Source organism: Mus musculus, chromosome 2 (assembly GCF_000001635.26).
Source record: "Mus musculus strain C57BL/6J chromosome 2, GRCm38.p6 C57BL/6J".
Classification (NCBI taxonomy): domain Eukaryota; kingdom Metazoa; phylum Chordata; class Mammalia; order Rodentia; family Muridae; genus Mus; species Mus musculus.
The window spans coordinates 82,994,046-83,009,139 of record NC_000068.7 but is presented as its reverse complement, the minus strand read 5'-3'; the positions used below and the strand labels follow the sequence as shown (position 1 = coordinate 83,009,139).

The following is a 15,094-nucleotide window of genomic DNA, read 5'->3' as shown; positions in this document are numbered from 1 at the left end:
ATAACACGTCATAGGTGATGGAACTGTACAAGTAGTTGAGACATGAATTATCTGAAGGTGCCTTAGACAGGGAACAGTCTTTTGCATAATTGTGTTGTATAATTCATATTAGTTTTGTCATCTACATGCTAAACATTGTAAAGATCCATCTTCTAAGAGTTAAACAGGAACAACCCATTTACTATAATAATTGGATGATATGTTCTACTTTAAATATCATTTTATTTTATAGAGAATCACAATTTTATCAAGTGGAAAAGCTTCATCGCTTATCCTGGTGAGGTGGTGAGGACGACTTAGGAATACTGCCGCTCGATCGGGAGAACACCTTTGATAGAGTTGAAGATACCTTTGCCAGCACTCTAGACCCTTGCTTGGAAATACTGCTCCTGGGCATTTCTATGGGAAAAGATATTAGTAAAAGCAGTTATGTTACAAGAACAGTGATTTAGAATTCAGAGGTTGGCATATGTGAAATAATCTGTGAAAGATAAAGCACAGCTGATATGGTTTCCTTGGGTTTCCCTGAAGGAATTGTGCAAAGCAATGTCTTCATTGGCTAATTAACTTTGGTGAGATCAAAGCCTGTGTCCTAGGATTATACAGGTAAAATGATTGTAAGCAGGCAATACAGTGCAATTATTTTTGTCTCTCAGGGTGTAGTATCCTGAGGCATCTCTAGGTAGGTCTGTGAAGTCCACCTCTTATACCTCCTGAAAACTATTTGAAAATACCTAATGAGCTGGACACTGAGATGCATCTCAATGCTCTGTATGTGGGTTCTAGTTTATAGTTCTCAAGTAAAAGTAGAAATATATTAAAGTGCTGTAATTTCTCTCCTATTTTGTGAACATTTCCTTTTGAAATTATATAGGTATATTTCTTTGCCTTGTAAGATACACTGCATAGAAAATGAAAATGTCAGTATTCAGATTTAACTTTCTGTGTCAGCTATTAATAATCTGAGGCTGTAAGAAAATATATCAACTTATGATGGATAACTCATAATATTTTACTAACTGCACTATATATAACTTTCAAAAGTTTGGAATCCTATATCCATGTTTAATTTCTCATTTAAAAAGTAAGCTCTGAGAAAGCTGCTAAGAATCTAGCATATTTCAGTAGCCAATGCATCATGCTAGCTCCACTGGACCACTTAGTACATCTTTATAACATCATCCACCTGTCTTGGAAGTAATACGTTCATGTGAACTGTGTTGCTGCTGAACAACTGTAGCCACCATCCCCCTAAAAAGAAAATCACAGGGCTCTTTGCAGCACAGCAGCTGTATAACTTTCAAGAACTCATTATAGATTTTCTCCTCAGTTATTTTTACTTTATTCTTTCATAATATGTGAAGAGGTATGGCCTAACAAACACCACCTGTTTGTCTCTTGGTGTCCAAAGTTAGAAGATAGCTTATGTAATAACCTATAGGTTTTTATACAAATGGTATGGATATTTTTAGTCACATATTAATAATAACAAGAAAAAGGGTACTAATAAAGACCAATAATAAAATTTTCTGATTCACAATAATATTAATAAGTGCTTTAATTTATTGATGGTTAAAAGTTTAGAGCATTTCATACCTGAAACATGTTCCTTTGAAAGACGTGCACTACCGGCTATATGTTTTGATCCTTTATAGATAGTGACAAACTGCCAAAACACATTGACATTCTTAGTCTTTGGACAGGAAAGATTACATATACCAAGAAATATCTAAAGATGTATTGACATTGCATAATTTCATACAAGTGAAATCTGTTTTTTTTCTCCATCAAATATGCCCCATCTGAGACTCAGGAAAGTGGATGTTTCCAGTTATAGTTCTTAGCATTTGTCATTGTGATGAATTTTGAACTTGGCGATAAAACTCATGACAACCAAATGTTGATCTCCATTGACTCCTGGGAAGTATTAACTGCTTATTTATTGCCTCCTTTGAATTCATTGTAATAAATTGCAAACATGCTTCTGAGAAAAGATAAAATGATAAGGGAGAAGCCAAAATGCTCACTTCACAACTCTCAGGTTTCTTGGTGGAGAATTTAGCAATTTATGCATTCTGAAGTGATAAAGGCACTTGTTTAGCATTGCCAGGAGCATGCCAGATACTGGCTTTATTCTGAAGACTTGTGTCATTTCTTTGAATAAAAGAGCACTTAACTGTCCCTAAAAGGCAAGGTGCAGCCACTGTCAAATTTAAGTTCTCAAAATCTTTTCTCAATGTAATTTCAAGTACTTAAGAGAAACTTTAGACAGACATGTAAGTACTGCTTTTCTTAAGCTTGTATACATAATTTCCCTCAGCCTTTGACTCATAACAGAACCTCTGGACTCTAATCAGCTAGTTAAAATGTCCCAGGGCTCTGGTCTCCTTCTATGTTATGTTTCATAGTCGTTAAGATTGCATCCATCTCTACTTTTCCAAGACAATAAACAGAACACAGAAACAAAGTGAAACCAATGGGTCCACCGCATACTTTAGACCAGCTTGGAGCTTTATTTTCTCTGGTAAGAAACAATACATTTCTTTTTTTTTTTTTTCCTATTTTATGTTTTACTCCATCTCCTGCTTTATCATTATTAAGGTACACCCATTTTCTCAGACTATGCTATCTGTCATTATACATGTATAGACTGTCTTAATTCATTGTCATTGCTTTTCATTCTTTAAATGTAATTCAGAAAGCTTTTTCTTTTGTTTTAAAAATTAATTAATTAATTATACACTCCAGATTTTATTCCCTTCCCGGTCCATCCTCTGACTATTCCATATCCCATATCTCCTCCTCCCAACACCTGTCTCCACAAGGATGTTCCCACCCACCACCGCACCCTACCAGACCTCTAAACTTCATTCAGAAATTGGAATGCCATCTTATCATCATGACCAATCCTTCTCAAAGCAAGGAGGGCAGCCGAGAACAGCACATTCCCGGCTGCCCATAAGTTTTAAAGTTTTAAATCAAGGCCTTCTAAGCAAACTTTGTCCTATCTTTTCTTTGGTTTCCCAGCCTAAATGTCTACTATTTATTTTCAGATTCTGAGTGTTGTCGACAGTTTTTAGGTATAATCAACTATGAAGGGAGCTTATGCAACTTTATTAGAAATCCATTGAGTAACAATTTTAGCCATAGTTTTGGTATGGACAAGATATTAAACAAGGAGAAAGTACAAGAGCAGAAGGGCATAGACTAGTTAGGAATTATTATCATCCAAAGAATGATAATGACTCCCAAACTAGAATTTCTTGGCCCCTCTTCCATTGACATATGATTTTATTTTCTGCAAGGTATAAATTAAATGCATTTGGAGATTGTTAAATAGATGCTTATGTCCACAAATAAAGATTAGTTTGAGTACAGAAACAACTAGTTTCTTTAGTGTTACAGAGGAGTTGATGAATTGGGTCTGAAACTGTACAATGTTGTAATACCAGAAAACTGCTGAGTCACTGGTGAATTTGTTATTCTCTATTAATGGATCATCACCCTCTTGCCCATCTTTGAAATTACCCTGTGTGTCCTGTTTATACCTACCATATCATCCCTGAACCCTTAGTCCTAGACAAAATCAAGTAATAGTCATGTTTAGGCTTTTCTTCAGAAACAGAATGAACTATTAATGGAACTGAAGTTAGGTACTGAGACTCAGTGGCTTACTGTCAAAACCAGTGAATTCTGATATTAAGTGAATTATGATATTAAGGACAGTTCTTATTTGGATGGGGAGATCTGAGTGTGAAGCAATTGTGAATAGGGCAATGTTTTCTGACGTTCCTTAATAATGCCACTCAGTATCTGATAGAATATGAAAACTGAGATATTTAACAATTGGATCCCAGAGTACAGAAATTAGAGGATATTGAAAAACTATTTACCTCAAGACTGTTTGAGTTTCCTTCTTGTGGTTCCTGACAACTTTCTGTAAAGGGCAGAAAAAATATTTTTCTTACAAATATACAAAAATAATACATATATAAATAAATATACACATACATATATTTGTTGATAAAATACAATCTTTTTACTTTAAATCACATAATGTAGGCATATAGTGGACATACAATTGGAGCAAATTTGACACAAATGAGAACCTTAGAATATAGAACTTGTATTTGTCGTCTACTTGGAAATTATGAAAGATGATTGTTATGCATCAGGAGAGACAAGCTCTGTACTTCAGTTGCTACACATTTATGCAAAGCCACTCAAACAGTGCCACCTTTTTTTTTAACCTCTAAAAGAGAAATTACTTTCATGATAAATCTTTTTTATTAGATATTTTCTTCATTTACATTTCAAATGCTATCCCCAAAGTCCCCTATAACATGTGCCGCCGCCCCCCCCCCCCCCCCAGCCATACTCCCCAACCCACCCACTCCCGTTTTGTGGCCCTGGCATTCCCCTGTACTGGGCATATAATCTTCTCAAGACCAAGGGGCCTCTTTTCCCAATGATGGCCGACTAGGCCATCTTCTGCTACATATGCAGCTAGAGACACGCACTCTGGGGGTATTGATTAGTTCATATTGCTGTTCCTCCTATAGGGTTGCAGACCCCTTCAGCTTGTTGGGTACTTTCTCTAGCTCCTCTCTGTATTCCATCCAATAGATGACTGTGAGCATCCACTTTTTTATTTGCCAGGCACTGGCATAGCCTCACAAGAGACAGCTATCTTGCTGGCATATGCAATAGTGTCTGGGTTTGGTGGCTGTATATGGGATGGATCCCTGGGTGGGGCAGTCTCTAGATGTTCCTTCCTTCTGTCTCAGCTCCAAACTTTGTAATTCCCTCCATGGGTATCATGATAAATCTTAAGAGGCCTTCCAACTTTAACATACTTTATATTTATTTAATTACAGAAGTTAAAATGAGCTAGGCATACTGGCACACACTTTTCATCTCAGCATAGAGGGTCTAATCTTTGTGAGTTGAAGTTTAGCCTGGACTCCCTAGCAATTTTCAGTGTAGCCAAAACTACATAGTAAGATCTTGTATCAAAAAGAATACACACAAAACTGAAATAAAGATAGTGACAATCTTTTAAAATGTGGAATCCTTGAGTTAATACTCAAAAATGAAAAGAAAACCCAACGGCATCACATGAGTTCAAAAAGTTCCAAGAGAGAGCAGCACATCACGGAAACACAGGGAACTAGAAATAACTTTGCAAGAAGTTTCTGCGAGATGCATTGCCAGTGAGGCAAGTAATCTGCCAGCAAAGAACTTGTGTTGAGTCTTAGCTCTGTTGCTTAGAACTTGGTGAAGAAGTAAATCTAACTTTTCTGACTTTGACATGAGGGAAGATGGAAATACAGCACATCCAAGTACTATATCCTCTAGACATATGAAGTCATCAAAAGCCATCACAAAAATAAATAAATAAATAATCCTTTGGGAGCAATAAAGATTCTAACAAAAAGAGTAAAGGCAATATTTCAGGTAAATAAGAATGATTGTGATATCTGAAAAATTGGTAAGTTTATGCTTCCCAAAGAATCTGATTCTGCTTTACGAAGTACACAACCGAACTGAGTTTTGCTTTGAGATGATTGAAAATAGTTGGGTTTCATATGTGAACCACAATTGTAAACATCAGTGTATGTATCTATACTACGTAGTCATTGGACTCCCAGAATCATCTAAGAAGCTTTTTTGATTAAGGGAGTATATAAAAGTTCTATTTATTTGAGCAGCTCAGTTATTCACACTGGAAATTTTGCTTTATACTGTATGAAACTAGGAATAATTATGTTCAGCCTGACCTCTCCATTGAAATTTATCCTGAAATGTCCAGTTGCTCAAGTTATCTAAGCTTAACTGTCTAATGGATACTTTAATCTCATAACTCAAACTTTTTATTACGTTCTTCCCCATTCCTTTAGCTTCATTCATATCTTGTATTACTCAGTGTTTTTAATTTCTTTATGCTAATATGCTGTTTTAGGCTTCAATGGAAACCAATTCAGCAAGTTTGCATTTGATAAAAAGCAGTCAAGATCAAATAATTAACATAAATGCTCTTTAGACAACTGCATGGGAGAAAAAGAAAGCAAAGATGTGGCCTAGGTAATGCCAAAGAAGGCAGTGAGTTTCATTGTCTGGTGCTGTGATCAGAAGAGATTGCTCTGGAAAAGCTAAATGGGAAAAGTCTGAAGAGAGGAAGGGATAAGCCAGACTAAGGGGGAAAGAATATTGCAGAAGTCTTGACAAGAGAGAGTCTCTGTAGGATTGATGGAGAGCAAGGGAAAAGGGAAGTAGAGTTTGTTTTAGTAGAGGAAGCCACAAGAGAAATGGAGGAAGAGGTAAGAAAGGTAATTGGGTTAATATGAGCTATGCAGAATCTTGTAACCATTGAAATGTTTTGAAATTATGTCAGTAGTAAAGTGGGAAGGACTTTTCAACCTCTGAATTTATTTTATCTTCTTATCATTGGACTCTTCACCTCGAGTTGACAATTAAGAACAGACTTGGTCAATACTATTCACACATGGAATAATATAACAAAATTAAAAAGAAAGAACTGCTTGATGCATCTTCAGGTGAATTAATAAAGAAATGACTTGATCAGCAACAATATCACTGAAGAATATAAGAAATATACATAATCTAAGTATCAAAATAAGACAAAACAAGATAAGACACAAAATTTAACCACAGGGAATGGGCCTCAGTTGGACTCTTAGACAATTGTTTTATACTACAGAATGAAAACAAAGAACAGAGCTAAGCAGTTCCATGCTGGATCTTATAATCTATGATCCATAACTCAGGAATCTAACTGCAGGTGACCATCATATCTACAAATTTTTGTATGATAATGGTGTTCAGACAGGATCATCATTAAAAACAGTGAAAATGATTTCTGTATCCAACTTGAGAGAAGGGGTTTCTTGAATAGGTTGCAGAGCAATAGTTGGGATAAGCTTGTAGCTTGAACTTCAAGGCCATGCTGTAGTAAAACTGTCCCCTAGACCTCTTGTATATTTTGTTATCATGTAATCAGAGCTATCTCTTCAGTTCTGAACAAATATTGGACTTAAGCATTCTAAAGATGTGGTTAGCAGTGCATAAATGATGATAGTAAAAAATCCCAAAACAGTTCATGCTAGCCAGAATTGAATGTGATCAAATCTCGATGGTCTTTAAAATCTTAGTTGGGGTAAGCTCTGATACAAAGGAAGCATGAGTTTTCAATGAGAAAATTTAATCCAGTTATAGTCTAGATATAAGTTAGCATATATACATGTTTCTCTTCTTTCAGGAAGATGGTCAGTATAAATTTACACACTTCATATAAGACAAAGTATTAAGCTTGTTTTAACAGATGGTTGAATTGATAACAATCACTTCCTAAAAGTAGCCATACTTAATGAAAAAATAAAGTACTATCACTTTCAAGGTTGATAACTAACATTTTCCTACCAGGAAATAATTAAGTTATCAAAATAATCAACAATGTTTTTTGTTCATCAGTTCTTAAAAGTTAAAAAAAATCCAACCTTCTAATGCATTAGCCTTTGCATCTGGTAGAAATTCTTCTGCTTCGCTAAAATAAAATAAAAAGAACCATTTTTAATGTGTATATTTAACAAATGAAGAAGCTACTGGTTAACAACAATCTGCCATTCTTCATATGGAAGCAAACCACAGATAGTATGTTGCTAAAATTCAAAATGGAAGGAGAATAATTTATAAATTGATTTTCCCAATTTTAAATATGTGATTAAGTATACATAAAACTGGACATCTTAGAAAGTTGCAATGTACTGTTTCATGTCATTAGGAACATTTACATGACTGTACCAACATCACTATCTTTCACCCCTTGACCATGTTCTGAACTTAAACACTAACACCCATTTTTATTGTTTGTTTTATCCTCCAGGAAATCACTATTTTACTTTGTGTCTTCAGGACTTCGAATAGTACAAGTAGAGTCTTAATAATATTCATCATTTTGTGATTTGTGCTAATCAGTTCAAAGTCATCCATGTTCATGAATATCATAGCATGTGAGGATTTTCTTTAAATAATAGATAATATTCTAAAGAATACCTAATACAGTTGGCTCATGAATTCATCCACTGATGAACATTGTAGGTTGCTCTCCGTTGTAGGTTGTAAATCATGCTCTTTTTGACACAGGTTCACAAATAACCTGTTGCAGTGCCTGCTTTCAGTTCTTTGAAGAACATACTCATAATTTCTGGGTCACCTGATAATTCTATGTTAACTTATTTAGGAAAGCTCCATACTGCTTTTCTCAATGATTTCACAATTTTATAATTTTAGTCATTACACACATATTTTGGTTTCTTTGCATGCCTAATCCTTATTTTCTTTCTTTCCCTTTCTTTACTCTCTTATCCCCCTTTTCTCTTCAGCTATTATCATCAGTTCAAAGTGGTATATTCTGTGATTTTGATTTGTGTTTCCTTAGTGACTAGTGATGTGCAGCTCCTTCATGTGCTGTCCTTAGTGAGTAGTGACATGGAGCACGTTTCCTCTGCTTTTTCTATATTACTTTAGAGGATTGTAATACTCAAATATTTTGCATTTTCTACTGTTCTGTTTGAGTTTTGAGGTATGGGGAGTGATTTGAATATCGACACCATATATATGTAAATATATAGAATATATAAAAATGTATGTATGTGTGCAATTTGTAACTATTTACCATTCTTTGTATTGATTCTTTTCTTCTGATTTTGAATCAACCATTTTTTTTTCAGAACACAGTATATTTCTTATTCTGTTTAATAGTTTATATTTTCAGTTTTGTGGGTTAATACAGCTAATTTGTATTGCTAATAATAATCTGAGCGTTCCAACTAAACCTTTTACCATGTCTACTTCAGACTCTTCTTGTAAGTCAGAGCTATATACTATAACCTTTAGATTACTTAACAAAAGTGAGCAGGAATTTTTCTGTGCTGATAGTACACTTTCTCTTACTGACCTATCAATATCCTTCAGGTTTTAATAACAGCTATAAAAAACAATACCTTAGTATATCAGCAAATATCTGATCAAAGACATTTATATACAGGGCTGCAAGTGTTGAAATGAATATATAGAGGCTAGCTAGAAGTATAGCATCAAGGCAAGAGGAAACGTAAGACTTATAGCAGAGTCAAGGGATGGAGAATCAGAAGTGAGAAGGTTTTGATGCTCGACACTTAGTCAACTACAGGTTTACTAGCAGTCCCTTCTTGCCATAAGCCCTGCTTCCTGCTTCTATATTTGCACTGCATTAAATTTTATATACCCAGAAATGAGGTCTTCTTGGTTGTATGATGATGTACTCATAATTCTGTGTATGAAGTAATGTGTTGGTTCACTAGCAAGGATTTCTTCTTCCTGTAATATTATAAATCAGGTATTACAAACAACAGAATTCAATATGTACTTTCTCCCTCATTGGCATTTTTGCATTCCAATAAACACTTTAATAAAAACAAAGTTTTAGAGAGTATTCAAAATATTCTTTAAAATTTAAAATAAGTTTTCGTAGTAGTATAAGTGTTTGAAATGGTTCTGTGAAGACAGTCTAAATTATGATACTTGGTTTTGAACACAGTTTAAACATGAACATAATACAGATGTTGAAGAATGTAAAATTCAATTTTTAGACCTTAAAATATTTTAATTACAGTTTACTGAATTAAATAAAAGAGCAAAAATGGAACTCTAGACATTTCATAAGCTTGTTTGATCAGACATTTTAACACATACTCTGTTCTATTTGTTGGGAAACCATGAGCTTCTGATTTGGCTGAAATTACATGTGTTTATTTTCTGTGGTTTACTGCAGCTTTTCTGTTAGTCTAAACACAAAAGTACAAAAGCTCTGTTAGGATGTTTAATTAAGGCAATTGTCTCACTAGGAAATCCCACATCCTATGTTTTCCAAAAATATGATTAGTTCAGACTTTTGGACAGGGTGAAACCAAAGGCATCATTGAGTTTCTTATCATCATTTGGCAGTTTGGATGCAGTAACATATACTGTACCCCATCATGATTAAGAAGTTTAATGGATGTTAAAAATAATTTCAATAATCTGTTACATTTTTGTAGAATCTTGGAAACTATGTAAGAAAATCACTTTCCTTGTAAGAATTAGAAAGGTAATGCAACTCTTAAGTGAAAATTGGAATTAAAACCCAGGTAATGGTTTTCTTTCAACAATGGTATTATTGTTATTTGTTTCCAGTGGTGTGGATTTGGGCCAGGTCTCAACAGATGCTGTGCAGCAATCTGACTTTCCACAGATCATTTATAACTTCCTTTATAACTTAGCCAGCCCATCTGGATTCTTCTTATTGACATGAAGCTGTTTATGGATGTCCAACAAATATTTACAGCCCCAATACTACATGGAATGTATTGTTTTATTAATAAATTTATAAGGTTGACTTTCCAATAAGCTGTTTCCATTTTCCCTTTTCCTTCAGCTAGTTGTTCTAGGTTTCTTTCTATCAAATAGTTAATTGAGTTTCATGTTCTGTTAATTATCTAACCTATACTGTATATCCACAGGCCTATGTAGATAATGATTCTACTTTAGGATACTTTGCTGTGTAATCAAGTGGCATCCTAATAACAGAATGCTTGAGGTTGTCCTGCCTTACCAGCTACTGAGAGTTATGCATGCTACCTACCTTATATTGTAACTTGTCCCTAGAAGTTGTTTCTTCTGCCAAGCTTTTGCAAGAAGGCATGTCAAGCTCGGCAGCAGCTCTTTTCACGTATGCCTTGTTAGGGTCCATTATCTGAATTCCACTTTCTTCAATACTTTCAATATTTTCGCCAGATGTGGGCTGACAACATTTGCTCAGGGCTAAGAACCTTTTCAGGTTGCTTGTGCTTGTTGCTGTCTTGGAAGAAACAACGTGGCTTTCTGCAGATTTTTTTACTTGTTGAACACGTCCTCCAGATATTTTTCTTAAGCACTGGTCTCCAACAACTTCTCCTAGGACAACCTCCTCCTCATCAGAAACCATGCCCTCACTTAAGCTACTATCTGACTCTTTTCGACCAATATCATGAGCTACAAGCCGGATGATCAGATCTGTTTTGTTATTAATATCTTTCAAAAGCTCTACTCTGGTGATATCAGGCCTTCTTACGTTTTGAAATGAATTTCTGCCAACAGCCTAGAATTGAAAGTACAATAAATATTAAAAAGAAATATATTAGTCACTTTCCTGATATTACTTTGTATCATAATTCTTATTTATGATTCCTAACTTTAATCTAAAATATATCTTCAAATACCATCTCTAGTGTATTTTAACTATTTTAAAATAATGTAGATAAAAATCATATGTAATATTTGCTTGTATATGCCATTATTTTAGTGTTATGATATAAATCTATCATAATTTATTCAAATATTCAGTCTAATAGATTGGCTTAAGCTTTATATTTTATTTTAAAATGAACTTACTGTTTTTTATTTTTGTCATTTCTCTTAAAATTGTTATAGAACTACTTGTATTTTTATGAAGTCAATAAGGAACTCTATACAAATCTAGACATTGTTTTATTAAAGAAATGTCAAGATTTTATAAGTATACCTAATTCTACTTATAAAAGCAATGACACATTGGAATTGTGATCTTTATACTACTTTTTTCATAGTTTCATTCTTTGTCTTTTGCAAAAACATATGTAGTCTTAATTTCTTTCTCATATGCTACTCAAATGTTCTCTTATAATTTTTATTATTATAGATACATCCAAGAAATGGTAACTATAATTCAATAACCAGATCTCTTTATTTCTGTAGCCTTTGGCTATAGCACAGCAATTATTTCTAATTATTAGCTAACATTTTATTATTAACTAATTATAATTATTGTCTGACTCAATCTTTCTCTGCAACTTTCCAAGCTATATTTTCAAGTGATAACGTCTTAAAAGTATCTTCCATAGAAATGAACTATTTAGAAGCAACTCTTTAAATAATTAAAGCATCTTTATTATATGTAAAAAATTAGTAAGGTTAGAAGATCCAAATATATGTAATATGTGTTGGGGATTTGCTACTGAGAGTGGTTTTGACATGTCTCATTAGTTGAAAAGTATAGCATCTCTAAGCAGAATGTTGAGCCATGAGGCAAGTCAAGAGCCTAAAGTATTTAATCTTCCTTACTGCTTTTTGTTTTTCGTTTTGTTTTTGTTTTGTTTTGTTTTGTTTTTTTGTTTTTGTCTGTCTCTTTGTTGAAAAAAGACCTGATTATACTCAATGTGGCACATGAGATTTCTGTGCTTTGCATTCTGGTTGTTTATTATTATTGTTGCTGCCACTATTAGTAGTTGTAGTAGTAGTATCAAATGGAATTTTCTTCCCTCAAAAAAGAAGAGTGGTATTTGTTTGTTTAAAATCACTGTTTTCTGTGGCTCATATGTGACCTAAATAAAGTTGAGAACCACGAAAAGAAATTATGATGGTCCATCTAGAGACTGCCATATCCAGGGACCCATCCCATAATCAGACTCCAAAGGCCGACACCATTGCATACACTAGCAAGATTTTGCTGAAAGGACCCTGATATAGCTGTCTCTTGTGAGACTATGTCGGGGCCTAGCAAACACAGAAGTGGATGCTCACAATCAGCTATTGGATGGATCACAGGGCCCCCAATGGAGGAGCTAGAGAAAATACCCAAGGAGCTAAAGGGATCTGCAACCCTATAGGTGGAACAACATTATGAACTAACCAGTACCCTGGAGCTCTTGACTCTAGCTACATATGTATCAAAAGATGGCCTAGTCGGCCATCACTGGAAAGAGAGGCCCATTGGACTTGCAAACTTTATATGCCCCAGTACAGGGGAACGCCAGGGCCAAATAGTGGGAGTGGGTGGGTAGGGGAGTAGGGGGGGGGAGGTTATGGGAGACTTTTGGGATAGCATTGGAAATGTAAATAAGGAAAATACCTAATTTAAAAAAAGAATGTCAAAAAAAAAAGAAATTGTTATGGATGATTTAATAGATAATTTTAGTAATATTATTCTATAGGATGTTCACACAAAGTTTACTCTCAGGGAATTGCTTATATATAAATGAAAACCACACACAATACATGCTAATGTAGCAATGAGAGAACTCAGAAAGGAGAGGAAATTTCAAACTTGAAGGGACTATCATATGTTCTTTAAAAAAAAAAAAACTAGCATGTTCTTTAAAAATGAAAAACTGAGAGTACAGGAGTACCAGTGCACAATAATTTTAGTATTACAGTTAGAAAATAGAAAGCACACACCTGCAATTTTACCACCAAGAGACAGAGGTATTGTAGCTAGAGGGAGCTAGAGGACGCTTGGGTAAAATTTTTCTGGGGATACATGAACAAATATTTGTTCATCTTAGCACACAGGGATAGACTACAAAATATAATACGAACAAACAAAGGACAATCACAATTATATCCAACTCTAGCTTACTAGTTTCACTGAAAGCAGTGATTTTATTTGGGGCTACTTACAAGAACGTGAGTGAGAGTGTAGTGGGATTTGGTGAGAATACAGAAGGGGGCAGTACCCCAAAACAGCTTTATTAGTATTAATCCTAACCCAGCACAGATGGTGGCTCACTCCAATTGTGCCCTCTGAGCTCCATGTACAATATCTAGGCAGCTTCCCACTTTCTAGTAGTTGTTACTGCTGAAATAACTCTGAGGAGAATCTGAATCTTAGCATCCTCAGAAGCACCCCAAGACTTTACATTTTATTTAATTCTTGAGTTATAATTCTGTCTAAAAGGGAATGTTATATTTTTGAAGAAATAGCTTGATATATCCAGCCTTCATAGTGAGTTCCAGGTTGACAAGGGCTAAATAGTGGCCCGGTCTTTAACTCAACAGTCAATCATCAATCAATCAATCAATAATTAACTTATTAGTTAGTGAAGTTTTAACTAACTTATTAGTTAATTAACTAGCTAATTATTTAATAACCAGTTAATTATTAAGCATTAAAATTTAATTCAGAGATTTTCAGAATCATATTGGAAAAAATTGAAGTGTTTATATTCTGAAGTTTTATACTTGGGTCAGTGACATGGCACTGATTACATCCTTAATAAAAACACACAACTTTCAAAAACTCACATGTTCAATGTGAAGAGTTTTAAGAGAACCCCTATGCCAGGAAGGGGTTACATTTTATTGAGTTGATGATCCTACAGAGCCCTCCAAACATCACAACTTATTGATAAGTCTATTGGATACCCTCCATAACCTGACAGTAAATTACTATTGCTCTAGATACCACAAACATATGTTTTCAAATATAAAGAAATAGAGCTGGTGCCTAAATAGAAGTCTCTTGTCTATTGATAAACTGTCACGAGGTAGGAAGGTATTTTGCGTGCTACAGAAGGAGAAATGTAGCTTTCAGTATATCCAGCTATCAAACCTGAAACCTACCACAATGACCTGACTTCAAGATATGCTCTTGTAATAGTGGTACAAAATTTATGACAGTTGCTACATACTTTGATTGGATGCAAACCCCAATCAAATGAAATAGAAGCGATACCTGACACTGCTCAAGTGGCCTAAGACTAGATATAGCATTAGCTTAGGGAGAGGCCAGTTACTGTTAATTCAATAAAATGGTTTCTCATGAAATATTTTTATACTCAGGGTTTAGGGTGGGTAGGAAGGTGTGGAGTATCTAGGGGGAGTTGGGGGCAGGCATATGTTAAAAGAGTTCTGTTATGCCTTTATACACATGTTCTTATAAATGTCCAATTAAATTTATATAAGTATAAATTATATTTGTGTCAGTCCAGTGTTAATAAGGATATGTGTATTTCTGTGCTTCAAAGACTAGTTTTTGTATGTAATCTTATTTTAAAAAAAAACTAGCATTAGGCCTTTCCTGTGAAATATGGATATGGCAAGTCCTTGAAAATCATGATTGTAGAAATGAGTTGATGTAGCTAACTCCCTGTTCAGCTGGCAAAATAACAAGCATGGCTTTCCATCTATCTAAGAGAGGGTGAAAATCAAAGAACTGGCTTGCTATTTGCCCATCTCCCCCATTGTTGTGATTCTTACCTCT

The 15,094-nt window shown here is 34.5% G+C and overlaps 1 protein-coding gene across 1 annotated transcript in view; it reads right to left on the bottom strand.

Annotated features, from left to right (window-relative positions):
* Positions 1-202: 202 nt before the first annotated feature.
* The window catches only part of Fsip2 (fibrous sheath-interacting protein 2), a 65,304-nt gene continuing 50,412 nt past the window's right edge, over positions 203-15,094 (bottom strand). Inside the window, exons 18-23 of the mRNA NM_001370266.1 lie at positions 10,682-11,176; positions 9,287-9,378; positions 7,518-7,564; positions 3,894-3,937; positions 1,597-1,666; positions 203-399 (exon numbers count right to left, since the gene is read on the bottom strand). Of these exons, the coding sequence (NP_001357195.1) occupies positions 263-399; positions 1,597-1,666; positions 3,894-3,937; positions 7,518-7,564; positions 9,287-9,378; positions 10,682-11,176 (885 nt within the window). The 3' untranslated portion in view covers positions 203-262. The remainder of the gene's footprint in view (positions 400-1,596; positions 1,667-3,893; positions 3,938-7,517; positions 7,565-9,286; positions 9,379-10,681; positions 11,177-15,094) is intronic.